The sequence below is a fragment of the Biomphalaria glabrata genome, chromosome 11, assembly GCF_947242115.1.
Source record: "Biomphalaria glabrata chromosome 11, xgBioGlab47.1, whole genome shotgun sequence".
Lineage (NCBI taxonomy): Eukaryota > Metazoa > Mollusca > Gastropoda > Planorbidae > Biomphalaria > Biomphalaria glabrata.
The window spans coordinates 37,589,334-37,605,258 of record NC_074721.1 but is presented as its reverse complement, the minus strand read 5'-3'; the positions used below and the strand labels follow the sequence as shown (position 1 = coordinate 37,605,258).

The window sequence follows — 15,925 nt, the reverse complement described above, 5'->3', positions numbered from 1 at the left end:
ATCCGTGACCCTTAACATTTCTAGGAAGATTCTCATTACCTGTTAGAGTGCGCTACTGCTGCAGACCGTGTGAGTCTCATCGCTCTGAGGCACCGGGTTGAGAACACTATTCTCTGATACCACGGACAAGGAAAGCAGCAGTTCGTTGCAGTGTTGCTCTGTCTCCGTACGGAGTTAACTCTCTATGCGTACCAGTTTCTTTTTCACTCGAAGGACCATGTTTGGGGTGTAGTATCGCGCACTCGTAGAGCAGACGGTTTACCGTTTCGTCGTCCTGTTGGCAGTGTCTACAACTTAATCGAAATTAGCCTTAAACTTGGCAAAATACGAACCGACTGGGCATTCTGTAGCTAGCAATTGTAACCTGTTCTTCCCTGTTTAACTGCCACACGTCGTGTTAATCAGAGACTTTAACTTTGTTTAAGCCATTAGTTTTCCAGGCTGATTCAGGCAACCCGCTCTATGCAATAAAGATACTAGCGAAAAAGGAGCACTTGTACAAATTAATTCTAGCGTATGGACCAATAGTGGCTCGCAAACGCATGTAACAACAACATATGTGCATGCCATAACCGCTACCAAACGTCATACACACGAATAATGTACACATGAATAATGCGCTCAGTATAGATGAGTAGATGATAATTTGATTACTCTATATCTCAGATTGATTCGTTAACGCCAGCTAGGTCTCCATAGCAACAGAGTAGATGGGAAGTCTAGACGGAATGACAGAGAGACGTGTAAATATTCGTTTAGGTTATTAGAGAGCTCCTCAACTTAGGGGACGCCTATCTCTGGGGTTACCGGGTTTATTTGGTAAGAGAGATATAAAGCACAAAAAAGATATGTACAAGAAAATGCAGAGGCTTAGGTCAACAGTATAAATGTAGCTTGGAATAGTAAAAGCAATAGAAATGTTCGTACATTTCAGTATCACTACACAAACCTAAATCATTGCCTATTACAAGAAACCAGAAGTAGAAAATATTCACAATATTTAACAATGTTTTTGAAACACTAGAATTAAAGAATTCTTCGAAAATTATACAGAGAAATACAGACCTTTTATATCTGCTCGAAATTTCAACAAGAAATTTGTTATCTTACAGGTAGGACAAACAAGAAATGGGCTGTACTAGTGGTAGGACTAACAAGAAATGGGCTATACTAGTGGTAGGACTAACAAGAAATGGGCTGTACTAGTGGTAGGACTAACAAGAAATGGGCTATACTAGTGGTAGGACTAACAAGAAATGGGCTGTACTAATGGTAGGACTAACAAGAAATGGGCTGTATTAGTGGTAGGACTAACGATAAATGTGCTGTACCAATGGTAGGGCAAACAAGAAATGGGCTGTACTAGTGGTGTGACAAACAAGAAATGGGCTTTACTAATGGTAGGATAAACAAGAAATAGGCTTTACTAATAGTAGGACAAACAAGAAATGTTCTGCACTAATGGTAGGACAAACAAGAAATGTGCTGCACTAATGGTAGGACAAACAAGAAATGGGCTGTACTAATGGTAGGACAAACAAGAAATGGGCTGTACTAATGGTAGGACAAACAAACAAAAAGGGCTGCACTAATGGTAGGACAAACAAGAAATGGGCTGCACTAATGGTAGGACAAACAAGAAATGGGCTGTACTAATGGTAGGACAAACAAGAAATGGGCTGCACTAATAGTAGGACAAACACGAAATGGGCTGTACTAATTATAGGAGAAACAAGAAATGGGCTGTACTAATGGTAGGACAAACAAGAAATGGGCTGCACTAATAGTAGGACAAACAAGAAATGGGCTGTACTAATTATAGGAGAAACAAGAAATGGGCTGTACTAATGGTAGGACAAACAAGAAATGGGCTGCACTAATAGTAGGACAAACAAGAAATGGGCTGTACTAATTATAGGACAAACAAGAAATGGGCTGCACTAATGGTAGGACAAACAAGAAATGGAATCTTCTAGAGGCAGGACAAACAGTGAACGTCGATTCACTGAGCCACTCATTAGTAAGAGCACGGTTGAATCCACCAAGTAAGTATCGTATTGGTCTGTTTTGAAAGTGTACGTATAGTACGGAGCGGGTTGCCTGAATCAGTCCGAAAAAGTAATGAACTAGTAGAGTTTATGTATCTACTAAACGCCTAGGCTACCACAAGGATTCGTCTGTAAGATAATTAGATCAATCTACTAAGTGTTTGTTTACAAACTTTTTTTTTCTTTCTAAATGCTTTAAGAGATGAGTCAAAGACTCTTTGAAGTCCAGGCCCACGTAAGGTCTCTACATCTGCCTCTCTGGACAGGCTTCTAATTAATTCATGCTTTGCTAGCTACAATAAAGAAGTGTTTAAAGTTTCAGCTTCATACGAGAATGGGTACAATTATTTAAGGGAACAAACCCAGCATATTTGCCCATGTCTGTGAATACTGGATGGTTTGTTTCCCTTGGTATCAAACCAAAATAATTATTTATCAGTAATTAAGTGACTAATTGGTTAATTATTTTTTTATGGATTTATGTCTTGTCTACGCCAATGCGTAATTGTGCAAAGATTCAACTTCATCCTAGAACTGGTGAGGGAAAAATAACGTGTTCAAAATCTAGTCCAGACAGGCAGAGCGAGTTAATAGATGCTTTGTATTGAGTGATACATACTTTCTGTGATAATCAACGAACTTTTTTATGCTGAACATTAATAAAAGAGAAATAGTACATAATACGAGGTACAAACTTTTTGAATATTATTTTCCTTGTAGACTCTTCAACTTACATCCAAGTCGTGGTCGTTGGTCAAGCATTAGTTGTCGTGTTAGACCAGCTTGTGAAAGAACGAGGAAAGAGAGAGAGAGAGAGAGAGAGAGAGAGAGAAAATGAGAAAGAAACAAGATGGAAAGGAAATATGAAGGAAAAGAAAGAGAGAGATTGAAAAGAACGAATGAAAGAGACAGAGAATTAGAGAGAAAGAGAGAGATTGAAAAGAACGAAAGAAGGAGATAGAGAGAGAATTAGAGAGAAAGAGAGAGATTGAAAAGAACGAAAGAAGGAGATAGAGAGAGAATTAGAGAGAAAGAGAGAAATTGAGAGTGAGAGAGCGAATGAGAGAGAGATAGAAAGAAAGAAAGAAAGAAAGAAAGAAAGAAAGAAAAAGAGAATGAGAGAGAGAGAAGAAAAGAGAGAGAGAGAAAGAAAGAAAGAGAGAGAGAGAGGCCTAAAGAGCTGAGACATGTCTGACATCATCCTCTTCCTCTAATCAAAACACTCCTGCTCTTTTATTAAGTGGCCTCCTTGACGTCATCTAGCCTGTTCCTTAACTCCACCAGATTGTATTCATACTGTCAGCTCCTACAGTCTCCAAGCAACTCCTTATAGAGATGGGCTACACGAGGGAGGGGGTAGGGGGGGAGACTCTTGGCTCTCAAAGAAAAAAACTGAGGCTAAATCCTTCAGGATCTATTTATAAGGATAAGTCCGGAGTGGGGAGGGACAGGGATTCCTGCCAATATGCCTTCTTACATTTTCAAAAGGACTTTTTTTTTACTTTTACCTAACCCTTAGTCTGTTGGACCGTTGGGGCACCAAGCAAGACTCGTCGACCGTCTTTCTCCATTCCTCCCTGTCTTTTGACCTACCATTTTTTTAAATCACGTGTTTAGTTTTACCCCCGCCCCCCCCCCCCCTCCTCTTTATCCCCACTCTCTTCTTAATACTGTTAGTTATCAACTACCGTCGCGATCCAATGCCAAACAGCAATATGAATTTTATAGTGCTCGAAATGAAAACCAAAACAACCAAATAGATTTCTTACTATGAAATGTAGTGCCAAGGCTTGAAAATATATCAGCTATAACCAACTGACCAACATAACTACGGACCGTCTGTGCGTCCCGCCGCAGACGCCATTTTTGGCTAACTTATGCAACCAGTTCAATGTTCTAATGGTATTAGGGGAAAAAAAAGGAGCACTTGTAAGAATGAGTCCTAGTATAAGAAATAAGAAATGTTTCTTTATCTTTTTGTCTTTTTGTAAGTTAAATTCTGGTTCAGAGTTTTATACCTTACTGCCACGTATAAGAGAACATCCAAGACTTACTTATAAGTGGGAAGCGTGGTCGAGAGGCTAAGTGAGCTTGAACTTAGCTTGGCTTGGCTATCTAGAAGGGGGCTCGAGGTTTCGACACCCGACTCGGGCAGAGTTGTGTTTACTGAGGCAGCACGGAAAACCAACTCCTAGATACCCCCTTCCTCCCCCCACTGGTCCTTAAAAGAGATTGGACCAAAAAGCGCTCTGAGCATGCTATAAGCATGAAAGTAGCGCTATATAAAAGCTATAAATAATAGTCCTCTGTCCTGAAGTATCTCTAAGTTTAGTGATTTAACTAATGGCGTAAAAAAAAGAAAAGAGTAAAAGTTCCCCTTTCAGACCTTGCAATCTAAAGATGATGTTAAGGTCATTGTTTTCTTTAGCCAACGGTTAACGAGCAGGGTGTCATGTGGCTAGGTTAGCCAAACCCACTCAACCGCCTTTACTTTCCCCAACTTAAGTCAGGTACCCATTAGAGTTGGGTGGACTCAGGGACGCCCTAAAATACCGAAATTCAAAATCCTAGTCTTCACTGAGATTCTAACCAGGGACCCAGGTTCGGAAGCCAAGCAGTAAAAATTGAATATTCTTTGTTAAAAATATCACGGCTGTATGTAGCGTCCCTTTCATCGTACTATAAACAAATTTATGTTTAGGGGTCCCAAATAGAGGACGCATAATCTAATATTGGCCTGACAAAGGTTGAATAGCATTTCAATTTTATTTCAAAAATTCCTTTAATAAACACGATGGTTTCATTGCTATTTTGTAAATCTGCCTTTGACAGCTGACAGTTCAACTTACCAAAGAATTAAGAATTGATAAACCGAAGCTGCTCTTAAATACACCCTTTGATAGTTCAGTCCTACCCCACCATTTTCTAAATTGGCGCCCATGTTTATCTATATTTTGTCTTGTAAAACTCATTCTGGGTTATTGGTTTCGTATAGACTTTCTTAAGCTGCTATAGATATCACACCCGTACATGCGCAAACTTCGGGATTTTCCGAAGGGTTTCTCGGTTAATTATGTTACACAAGCCTTTATGGAAGAGCACTCTTTGATACTAGCTACTGTATCCACACTTTCAAATAGAAACAAACAAAAAAAGATAAAATCCTGTACACTTTGACCTTCAGACCAAACATTCCGAGAACCGAATTTGAACCCGCAAATGACGTCACATTCGGCGTCAGACTACTATTGAGTTCGGCAGTGACGTCGAACGTGACGTCAAGCCGATATTTTGTTATCACCAGAGCGTCATAAAAGAAATAAATCTTCCTCGATTCCGATTTCTGCTCGTTCCATCAAGAGCTGGAAAGTATTTCATAAGAACTCAACCCAAAGTTCAACGCCATTTCCTCCCAGCAGCCCCCATACCTCCATCTTTGTTTTTTTTTTTTTTTTTACTTTTCTCCACGTCTGCGTCATTCTAGTTTCCCGCCATTTTCTTTCCTTCAAGCCAACGTGTGGTTAAACCGATGAAAAATAATCTCTCCTGGACTCGTTGGGAGCATGCACGCGCGTGCTGTGAGTATCTAGGTTCGAGCTACGTGATTGTAAATAAAAGAAAAAAAATATATAAATGGACACCTTGATAATAATAAGCAAAGGGAGAGAAATCTGAAGAGAGTACAGCTTTACTGAGGCACGAACACACACACACACACAATGATACTAATCTTATCTATATATATAATTCTCTTCTTCCCTTAACAGTTTAAACGAGAAGAAGAAAAGGAAAGATCACTCTCTTATTTCTGCGGATAGACCAGGGCAAAATAGCAGGGCAGGACCGTTGTAACCAAGAAATATCACTCTTTTTTTTTATTTCTACTTCACGTTAAAAGGGGAGGGGGGTAGGGATTCATCTACTCTGTAGTAACTATCGAGGCGACAGAGCATGCTCAAGAGTTTGAACACCATGGGAAGATCACTCTTTTATTTTTGCAACTCGGACGGAGGGAGTTATTCTAGGTAATTTAAGGGGCGAAAAAAAAAAAGAGGGGGGGGGGGGTGAGAATTAGTATTCATCCGTCACTAAATAGCAGAACCGGACTTAACCATTGTAGAGCCCCATGCGAAACGGATTTCGCGGGACCAAGTTTGGGTAGGGATACGGATAATAAGTGTAAATTAGGAGTTTGTGTTAGAAAATAAATTCGTCTTTGCATTGTATTCGTTCTTTACTGCGTACTGTGTGCTGCAAGCTGCCAAAATAAGCGAAATAAGATCCTTTAAAATAGATCTAGATTTTAATCGAAGTCGGGAATTCTAAAAGCTACTTTAAAAAAAAAAAAAAACTACATAAATTCAAAATCGTACTATTAAACACAAATATTTTATGAAAAAGTTTCACTGGTCGTTTTGACATCTGCTACACATTTACTGACACCAGTGGTTCTAAACTTCTGTTGGCCTTGAGGCTATTTAAATATAGAATTCGCATGTCAAGGGCAGCATCAACGGGAAAACAAATCGTCCCCCGATGGAACCTACCCTCCGTTGATTCATAACGCACTGTGTCCAGAAGTCTCTAGGACCGGATATGTCCCGCAGGCCGTTATTTGCATATCACCGACTAACAAAGAAGAATTACGTCACATTAACTCAAACATTGAGGACAAAAGTCAGACAATGTTATTTGGGGCAAACTATTAATCCTCAACCGCAACTTGGAAAAGTCAACTCCGAATCTAGAAGAAGATTCACATCTTTTAAAAGGAGAATCTTAAATCAAAAAGTCCTACCCGCTTAGTTAAAATTCAAATAACTAGACTTTCTTTAACCCGAGCAGACGTCATGGAAAGTGACGCATTGAACTATCTCTTTGTTCTGCTAGGAAGTCGGATTTAGGAAACATAAAAGAAATTTAAAAAATGTAAATCAATATTTAAAAATGTACTCAACAAACGAACCAAACAAAGCTTTTGTAAATATCAACATTTGTCGATTTCGCAATAATCTCAAAATTACACCTTCACAATCACAATCACCTTGCCGCTGACGTCAAGGTGAAAAAAAAATAATTGTCCGAATAGAGGTGAAAAATAATTGTCCAAATAGAATCTTTTTTATGTTTCCTTTTTTCCTAGTCAGAAAACAAAAGCTGTAGACCAATGCGTTCTTTGTGTTGTGTCCATGACAACAGTATTTAATATAAGCGACTTATTGTTGGAGTTTTTTCAAACCGAAAACTGGCTGGCTGTTAAATTAGCTGATTTGTAAGCTCAGAGATGTCTGAAAACAAAATCATCCGTTGTCCCTTGACTTTGGTCATAAGGGGGCGCTGTGACAGTTCTTGTAACCAAATCTTTCCATTATTCCCGGTCAGCAGATATAGAGAGAGAGGCCGGTCCATTCTTTTACGTTGTCCAGCCAGCTTTTCTTTGGACGACCCTTTCGTCGTGCTCTCTCCACTGTGCCTTGAAGGATGACTTTGGACAGTGAGTCATGTCTTACAGTATGACCACACCAGCTCAGATTTTACTACAGCTGCACATATATTTATAATCTATGAGCTTGTACTATCTATGAACTTTTGTTGTAGAGAATCCTTGTTATAAACACTCAACACTGCCATCTATTTTAAATGAAGCTATTTTATAACACGATATAGTTTGCCATAGTAAAGAAATAAGTAATGTTTCCGTTTGGGACCATGCGATCTATAGGGCTGAAGATGTTAAGGTCATCTGTTTCTTAAAATAACTCTGTCTGTCTGGTAAAAAGTGTGTACACGTTATTTTCAAACTTCCCACGGTTATTCATTCTTATCATATCTTATATAATACAGACGTTACTTCAAAAAAGAAGATGATTACGTCTTACGCGTCATGCATTTAGTCATGCATATTAACCAATGACTTAAATTCTGCCAAGTCACTGGTTTTCCTGGCTAGCTCAGGCAACCCGTTCCATGCTCTAATAGCACTAGGGAAGAATGAGTATTGACATAGACAAGACATGAATCAATAAAAAAAAAATAAGATAATTTATTTCTGGTAATTCATTATTTTGTTGGATAGCAACAAGAGAAACTACTACTTCACGTAAACGTCTAAATTTGTTGAGTTTAGTCCCCTTAAATAATTAATGGCGTGTTGCCTCCCTCACGCACTCTCAAGGTGACGCTTAAATCAATTATTTATTGTAACTAGCAAAACATGAATCACTAAACAAAAATACTCAATTAGTCAATTAATTATTATTATTAATTAATTATTATTAATTATTAGTCATCCAATATTTCGTTTTGATATCGAATAAGGGAAATAACTAGTACATTATGGTAGATATAGTTTTTCCCCTTAAGATAAGCTTTTTCTAAAAAGGATTTCTTAAATTTTGCTTGTATACATTACCTTCTCATCCTCCTGAGTAAACCCCTCCTCTTTGTTGTTGTTTAAGGCCTGGGCGACGCCGACGATTTCATTGTCGGCGTTTCTGATGGGCATGCAGAGGAGTGTCTCCGTCTGGTATCCGGTGATCTTGCCCAGCTCATCATTATACCGTGGGTCCTGGAAGGAAAAAGCAAGAGGAGATCATTCAGTCAGGCTACAGTTGTCTTTTATTTACAAAGTTCTTATCAACTCACTCTGTCTGTCTGGTAAAAAGTTTGTACTCATTATTTCTACCACGAGGGCAGGATTGGACTTGAGAAAAAAATTTACACCTACTGGACACAATCGTCATCCCAACAGCAACATATGCACGCGGGACATGGAAGTCGTCTGCCCAAATTGAGAAAAGACTAAATGTGGCTCAACAAAATTGGCTAAGACGGATTTTAGGTGTCAGTTATAGAGATCGGGTCCCAAACAAAGAAATTCTATGCCGATTTGGGAGTCGACCAATTAGTGAGGTTGTGACAGTGCGTCGCATGAGGTTTACGGAACAGTTTTTTTTTTCGAGAAATTGAACTAAACTTATGCATACCATGAGATGACATGGAGGCCTATAAGAGGAGAGCTCAAACAGGGAGGTAATCGTATAACTTGACATCCCACTTTCATGGAGGACCTTAGAGCAGTGGACACCAGATAGGAAGAGGCTTCAGACATTGCCAGTGACAGACCTTTGAAAGAATAATCTAAGTCTCAGTATTTCTACCTCAGTCTAGGATCAAGTTGAAATTGTGCACAATTACTTCTATTATCTGACGAAACAAAAATCTAGTTTAAAAAAAATTGACCAATTAGTTGATTAAATAATGCTAATTTTGTTCGGTATCGAACAACGTAACAAATGTTGTGGTACACGTGGAATTAGTCCCCTTAAGTTCAAACTCTAGTTGTTCTTTTTTTAAAATGCATTTAAAAAGCGATCATGGAAACATTTGTCCAGATTTCCCATTCTTTCAACCCCCTTACCCAACTGGTTCAGATAATTGAAAGATCATAGCGCATTGAGAAAGCTAAAAGCATGAAACTGCGCTAAACAAAAAGAATCGGTAAAATTATATCTATTCACACAGATTTATTATTACAAATTTAATTCATAAAACTAATTGATACAATTACATTCAATATACACTTTTTTTTAAAAAGTATTTTTGATGTATTTCTTGCTATGATTAGATCTCCGAGTTGGCAAGCCAAGGCTGTAAAGAGGGTGGAAGTCTGTAAGGTAAGTGCTGGTCGTCGAATTGGCAGTTAGTTGGCACTAAGCTCGCCCAAGGCATGCTCTGTCCTGACCAAGACAAGGGTCAGGAGGAAAAAAATCTTAACTTTGTAGGAATGTCATGTGTCATAATATACAGGGACACAGAGCTGTCTTACTCTCTCTCTATTTATCGTCTATTTATCTATCTATCTTTCTCTCTCTCTCTCTCTCTCTGTCTGTCTATCTCTCTATCAAAATATATCTATTAATATGCACAAAGGAGAAAAATAGAGACAGAATAAGAGAAAGAGATACAGAGCAAAAGTGATAGACTGAATATGAAATAGTAAGTAATATAAAATACAAATTTAATATGTTACTAAAATCGAAATCTATATTCAAGATATTTTGAACCAAAACTTAATCAGTTATCCGCTCGATTACTGTGAGCTTTGCGATTTCGTGAATGATAGCCACAATGTCACCATAATGTGCTTTGAAAAAAAAAATGTAATTTGCCGGATGAATCGTTTCACTGGGTCAGAGAAATCCCCCGGGTCTTAATTAGCGCAACACTAATTATGAGTTCACAAAATGTACATTGACCATCGGAGATTATAATTTGAAACCATTAAGAGTTATTGCAATTGCAGTCTGAAAGTTTACTTTTTTTTTTTTTTAATTTATACAACTATATATATATTATTATATTATCAATTACGTAATTTCAATAACCTTAAATACATAATTTGTTAGTTATTGAAATGGGCGTAAAAGTTATGAATATTTTGTATAATTCACAAATTAGAGAGCTATTCCTTTCTATTTGTATGTCTTTTTGAGATTTTACAGTCGTACAACACAACGATCAACGGCCCTTACTTTTTCAAATCATCAAAATCTGACCCAGGGAACTACAGACCAGTAATAACTTACCAGCATCACATGTACAATCCTAGAACACATAATATGTAGCAACATCATAAACCACTTAGACAGACATAATGTCCTCACACCATACCAACATGGCTTTAGGAAATATAGATCATGTGAAACACAACTAATAGGACTAATTGATGATTTTTCAAAAGGTTTAGATAATAGTGAGCAAATAGATGCTATCTTACTAGTTTTTGCCAAGGCTTTTGACAAAGTTCACCACCATAGTTTGCTTAAAATTTTAAAATATTTTGGCATTGATGGTCCATTGCGTCAGTGGATTAAAGATTTTCAGATAGGGAGAGAACAAACTGTAATAATAAATGGCTTTAAATCAACACCGATAACAGTAAGCTCAGGTGTACCTCAAGGAATAGTCTTAGGTCCACTACTAGGAACAAAAGTCAGATTATTTGCAGACGATTGCATAATATATAGAACAATAAAAACAACACACGATTCAGAAATTTTACAAAGAGAATTAGATGAATTACAGAAATGGGAATCAAATTGAAGCATGTTTCCATTAGAAAATGTCAGTTATTAAGAGTAACAAAAAAACTAAAACAAATTAATTCCACTTATCTTATTCATGGCAAACCAGTAACACAGACTAAAAACGCAAAATACCTAGGTGTTATAATAAATGAAAAACTGTCATGGAATCCACATATTGATGAAACTACAAAAAATCAAACAAAGCATTAGGGTTTATTAATTTTTTTTTTTTATAAATCAAATAAGAACATAAAACAAAAATGTTATTTAACCTTGGTTAGGTCAACAATAGAATATGCATCCTCTGTTTGGGACCCCTTAACTCAAGAATACATTAAGAAACTGAAACAGACACAAAATAGAGCATGTGTTTATATATATATACACACATTTGACTAAAGTAACACCTTTAGTAAAATCACTAAATTTAGAATCCCTTCAGGATAGAAGACTTAAAAGTAAAGTAGCAATTATACATAAAACACTGAACCATAATCTTCAAATACAAAAACAAAATTTAATAAAATACTCAGAAAGACACAAAGATAAAGGCACATTTGTTGTTCCATATGCTAGGACTAATTTGTACAAACACTCCTTCTTCTCTAGTGCTATTAGAGCATGAAATGGGTTGTCTAAGCTGGCCAGGAAAACCAGTGACTTGGCAGAATTTAAGTCATTGGTTAACATGCATGACTAAATTCATGACTCGTAGGACGTAATCATCTTTTTTTTTTGAAGTAACGTCTGTATTATATAAGATAAGAGCAGATAAGATAAGATAATATAAGATAAATTATGAAAGGTAACCATTAGAGTTAAAGGGATTCGAACCCACTTTACAACTCAACCACAAATCCCCCTCCCCCGTGCCGTGTCATGCTATGTATTAAATTTGGACGAAAAGCGCGGTTCAGTTCATTGGAAAGACATTTCCCAAGACATTTCCCAAGACATTTCCCAAGACATTCACGCTCCGATCTGATGTCTTATTGATGTGGCCTGGGGCGAGGGTGGTAATATATACAAGAAGCTGCCCTTGGCGCCCTTCTCCCTCACACATCCACCCCTATAATGGAGTTCATTTCTCATTTCATGTGAAGTCATGCTGAAGATAGCCACGTTAAATTACTTCAATATTAGAGATCTGACCGGAAGAAGCCCGTAGGTTCTTCAACTCACAGGATAGTACGGGGAGGTAAGCAAACTGGATTAGCGAATCCGAATCAATAAAATACACATTGATGCCAATGAATGAACAGGATTATTATGAACGGAAGTGAGTATTGGGAAGGCATGAACCAGAGGGTACAGATTTTTCGCGCATGTTCCTATATAAGTTATTTCCTTTTTTACCTATATGCGAAGATGTCTTTTTAATGATAACAAGGTGCAGTCTTGCAAAGATCACATAATCTAGGTTTTTTAAATTTCCTCTTGACACTTTTTAGAACGCACCCAGGTGACTGTGTTTAAGTAATGTTTACACTTCCGTCTCCCGCATTAAGGTTGTTGTCTGCCCCTGCATGTGTCTGAGATTCTTTGGGGGAGGCATTACATTTTAATTCCCCGTTTTCGGGACAACATATTGCTGACTAACAGTACTAAAGCCCTAGTTTACCGGACCTCTGTGTTGAGCACCTTGCTGTACGGAAGTGAAACATGGTCAACCTACTCATGGCAGGAAAAAAAGCTGAATGTCTTCCACCTCCGATGCCTAAGGCGGATCTTTAAAATAAGGTGGCAAGATAAGATAACCAATGAGGAAGTGCTACAAAGAGCAGGGTGCCAGAACATCCCCTCTGTTATCAGCAGCAGACGCCTTGGCACTAGCGGATCCAGAACTTTGGAGTGGGGGGGGGGCGATTTTTTTCCAAACCCTAACCCTAACGCCCAGTAAACCCTAACCCTACGCATAAACGTGCACACACACACACACGCGCGCACACACACACACACACACACACACATATATATATATATATATATATATATGAGAATAAAAAAAGCAGCATTTCTCAACCTTCGGCGAAAAACAAAACAACTGGGGCAGCGCTATAAGGTTCTCTGGTGAAGTTCGGGGCGAAGCCCCGACGCCATAAGCGTTTTCTTGCTTTTTTCACTGCAGAAACGCATTCTCCTGACAAGTACAGCTCATTATTCATCACTGGAGTTCGGGGCGAAGCCCCGACCCCATAAGCGTTTTCTTGCTTTTTTGACTGCAGATACGCATTCTCCTGACAAGTACAGCTCATTCTTCACAATGTAGTTCGGGGCGAAGCCCCGACCCCAAAAGCGTTTTCTTGCTTTTTTTCACTGCAGAAACGCATTCTTCTGACAAGTACAGCTCATTATTCATCAATGGAGTACGGAGCGAAGCCCCGACGCCATAAGCGTTTTCTTGCATTCTTCTCTGCAGAAACGCATTCTCCTGACATCTACAACTCATTACCCATAAATGAAGTTCTGGGCGAAGCCCCGACGCCAAAAGCGTTTTCTTGCATTCTTCATTGCAGAAACGCATTCTCCTGACATCTACAACTCATTACCCATAAATGAAGTTCGGGGCGAAGCCCCGACGCCAAAAGCGTTTTCTTGCATTCTTCTCTGCAGAAACGCATTCTCCTGACATCTACAACTCATTACCCATAAATGAAGTTCGGGGCGAAGCCCCGACGCCAAAAGCGTTTTCTTGCATTCTTCACTGCAGAAACGCATTCTCCTGACCTGAAGCTCATTATTCATACTATTAAAAAACGACCTTTCGAATAATGTTGTACTTGAAAAATATTCTAATTTGAATTTATAGGTCCATAATACATTGCAAATAAAACCGATTTGTTCCTTGAAAAGATAGGATACCCCACGTATTTAGATTTTTGCTTTGGGGATCGCCGCCGAAAAAAAACTTATTCGATAAATATTTTTCAAGAAAACTCTAGTATAAATTGTGAGTTATAGTCCCAAATTTATTTAGCTAGAAAAATATCAGATTGAAAAGGTTGGGAAAAGGTGACTCTTATACTGAAAAATTTCGTTTGAATTCTAACTTTTCCAATGCAAAGTCTTTCTTAAAATACTTATGATAACTTCATGTGAAATTACAAAAACTCTGTCTGGAAATGGGAATGGCGGTAGAGTGAAAACGATTAATCCTCGCTCCTTTACTAATTTCTGCTAAAGATTGCATTTGGCATTAAAGAATAGGTATGGGGCGACTCGATATAAGAATTTAATTTATAGTATATATAAATTATATTAGTGACAGATTTTTTTAATTTTGTAATTTCTTAACTATAATACAAAAAGAAAAAGTATTGATTTGTCCGATGGGGGAAATGCGATTGCATGTATCGCCCCTCCCACCTGGTACAACCCTTTTTCATTTAAATTTACTAATGATACAATTTGAGATTAGAGTGTGGTACGACATATTTACAATGGGTCACATATCAATACGTAGTTTATATTATATAGATATTCAACTAATTTTATTCACAAACTATGATTCTCCACAAAAATAGGACCGCCCCCCCCAGCACTCAGAGAACTAGAGTGGGGAGGGCCGTACATGCAATCGCCCCCCCCCCCTCACCCCACCGAATCGGCCAAAATACCAGAAAGAGAGAAACATAATATAAAATTTATATATTAATTCAACTAATTTTGTTCACAAACTATGATTTCTCCATAAAAACGGACCGCCCCCCCCCCACTCAAAGGGTTTAGGTGGGAAGGGCAGAAGAGGTATTCGTCCCCCCCCCCCCCCACCAATCGGCAAACAGGGAACGACATAATATAAAGATCGGTTAAAATATCAATAACAAGTTACAAGGATGTAGATATTTAATTGATTTGTTAGCAGGCTGTGATTTCTACCAATAAATTGGACCGCCCCCCCCACTCGAAAGTGTAGGGGGGGGGGCGGGATTGATACCATCGCCCCCTCCCGACCCCACCAAATCGGCCAACATACTAGAAGGGGGGGGGCGAAATAATCTAAAAATAGGTTGAAATATAAATAATTAGTATATATTTTTAACATAAGTAATAAATTCGTATACAAATTGTGTGAATCCTATACTAAAGTTCGTCCGCCCCCCCCCCCGAAGGGGGGGGGGAGGGGTCGGCCGAGTGGGGGGGGCGATCGCCCCTACCGCCCCCCCCCCCCTGGATCCGCCAGTGCGCCTTGGCTGGCTTGGCCACGTTCGTAGAATGCCAGTAGGTCGACCTCCACAAGACATTCTGTATGGCGATCTAATAGAAGGCAGGAGAGCCGCTGGTCGCCCACGTTATAAGGATGTATGCAAACGTGACATGAAGTTGCAAAGGGAAAAGATCGTCTCTCGAGACGTAAAATGCCTCAGACGATCTCATATCTATTCAGATTGTTCTTGGGCTGCTCTGTGCGATTCCTTAAGAGGGGAAGGGGTGAACTTTTTTCAGACGTCCAAAAAAACGGATAGGCAAACGTTAAGAGTGACCATAACTTCCTGTGGCTTTCCAAATAGCCAGTAGATTGCACATCGTGGTAAGGTGGGGAAAAAAAGATTCTCCAAACCTTGTTCCATTCGCCAGGTCGTTCGTCCCGCGGTCCCCTCCATAGATGAGCCCCCCTAAATAATGAACATTAAATATTAAATATTACGCCACTGCAATGTAATCTTGTTATTCATGTGGAGTCAATAATACTAGACAGCATTGATCTAGATGATGTTATAGATGCCTTTGCAGCACAGAAAACACGACGTGAGGTGATATGAATTGAGGTGTGTCATTAGTGCATTA

General features: G+C 38.7%; 1 protein-coding gene across 3 annotated transcripts in view; it reads right to left on the bottom strand.

Annotated features, from left to right (window-relative positions):
- LOC106069852 (dual 3',5'-cyclic-AMP and -GMP phosphodiesterase 11A-like) overlaps positions 1-15,925 on the bottom strand; it is a 222,413-nt gene that overhangs the window by 96,787 nt on the left and 109,701 nt on the right. For all 3 annotated transcript variants that reach the window (XM_056003930.1, XM_056003932.1, XM_056003931.1), the window contains exon 6: positions 8,461-8,616. In XM_056003930.1, the coding sequence (XP_055859905.1) occupies positions 8,461-8,616 (156 nt within the window). The remainder of the gene's footprint in view (positions 1-8,460; positions 8,617-15,925) is intronic.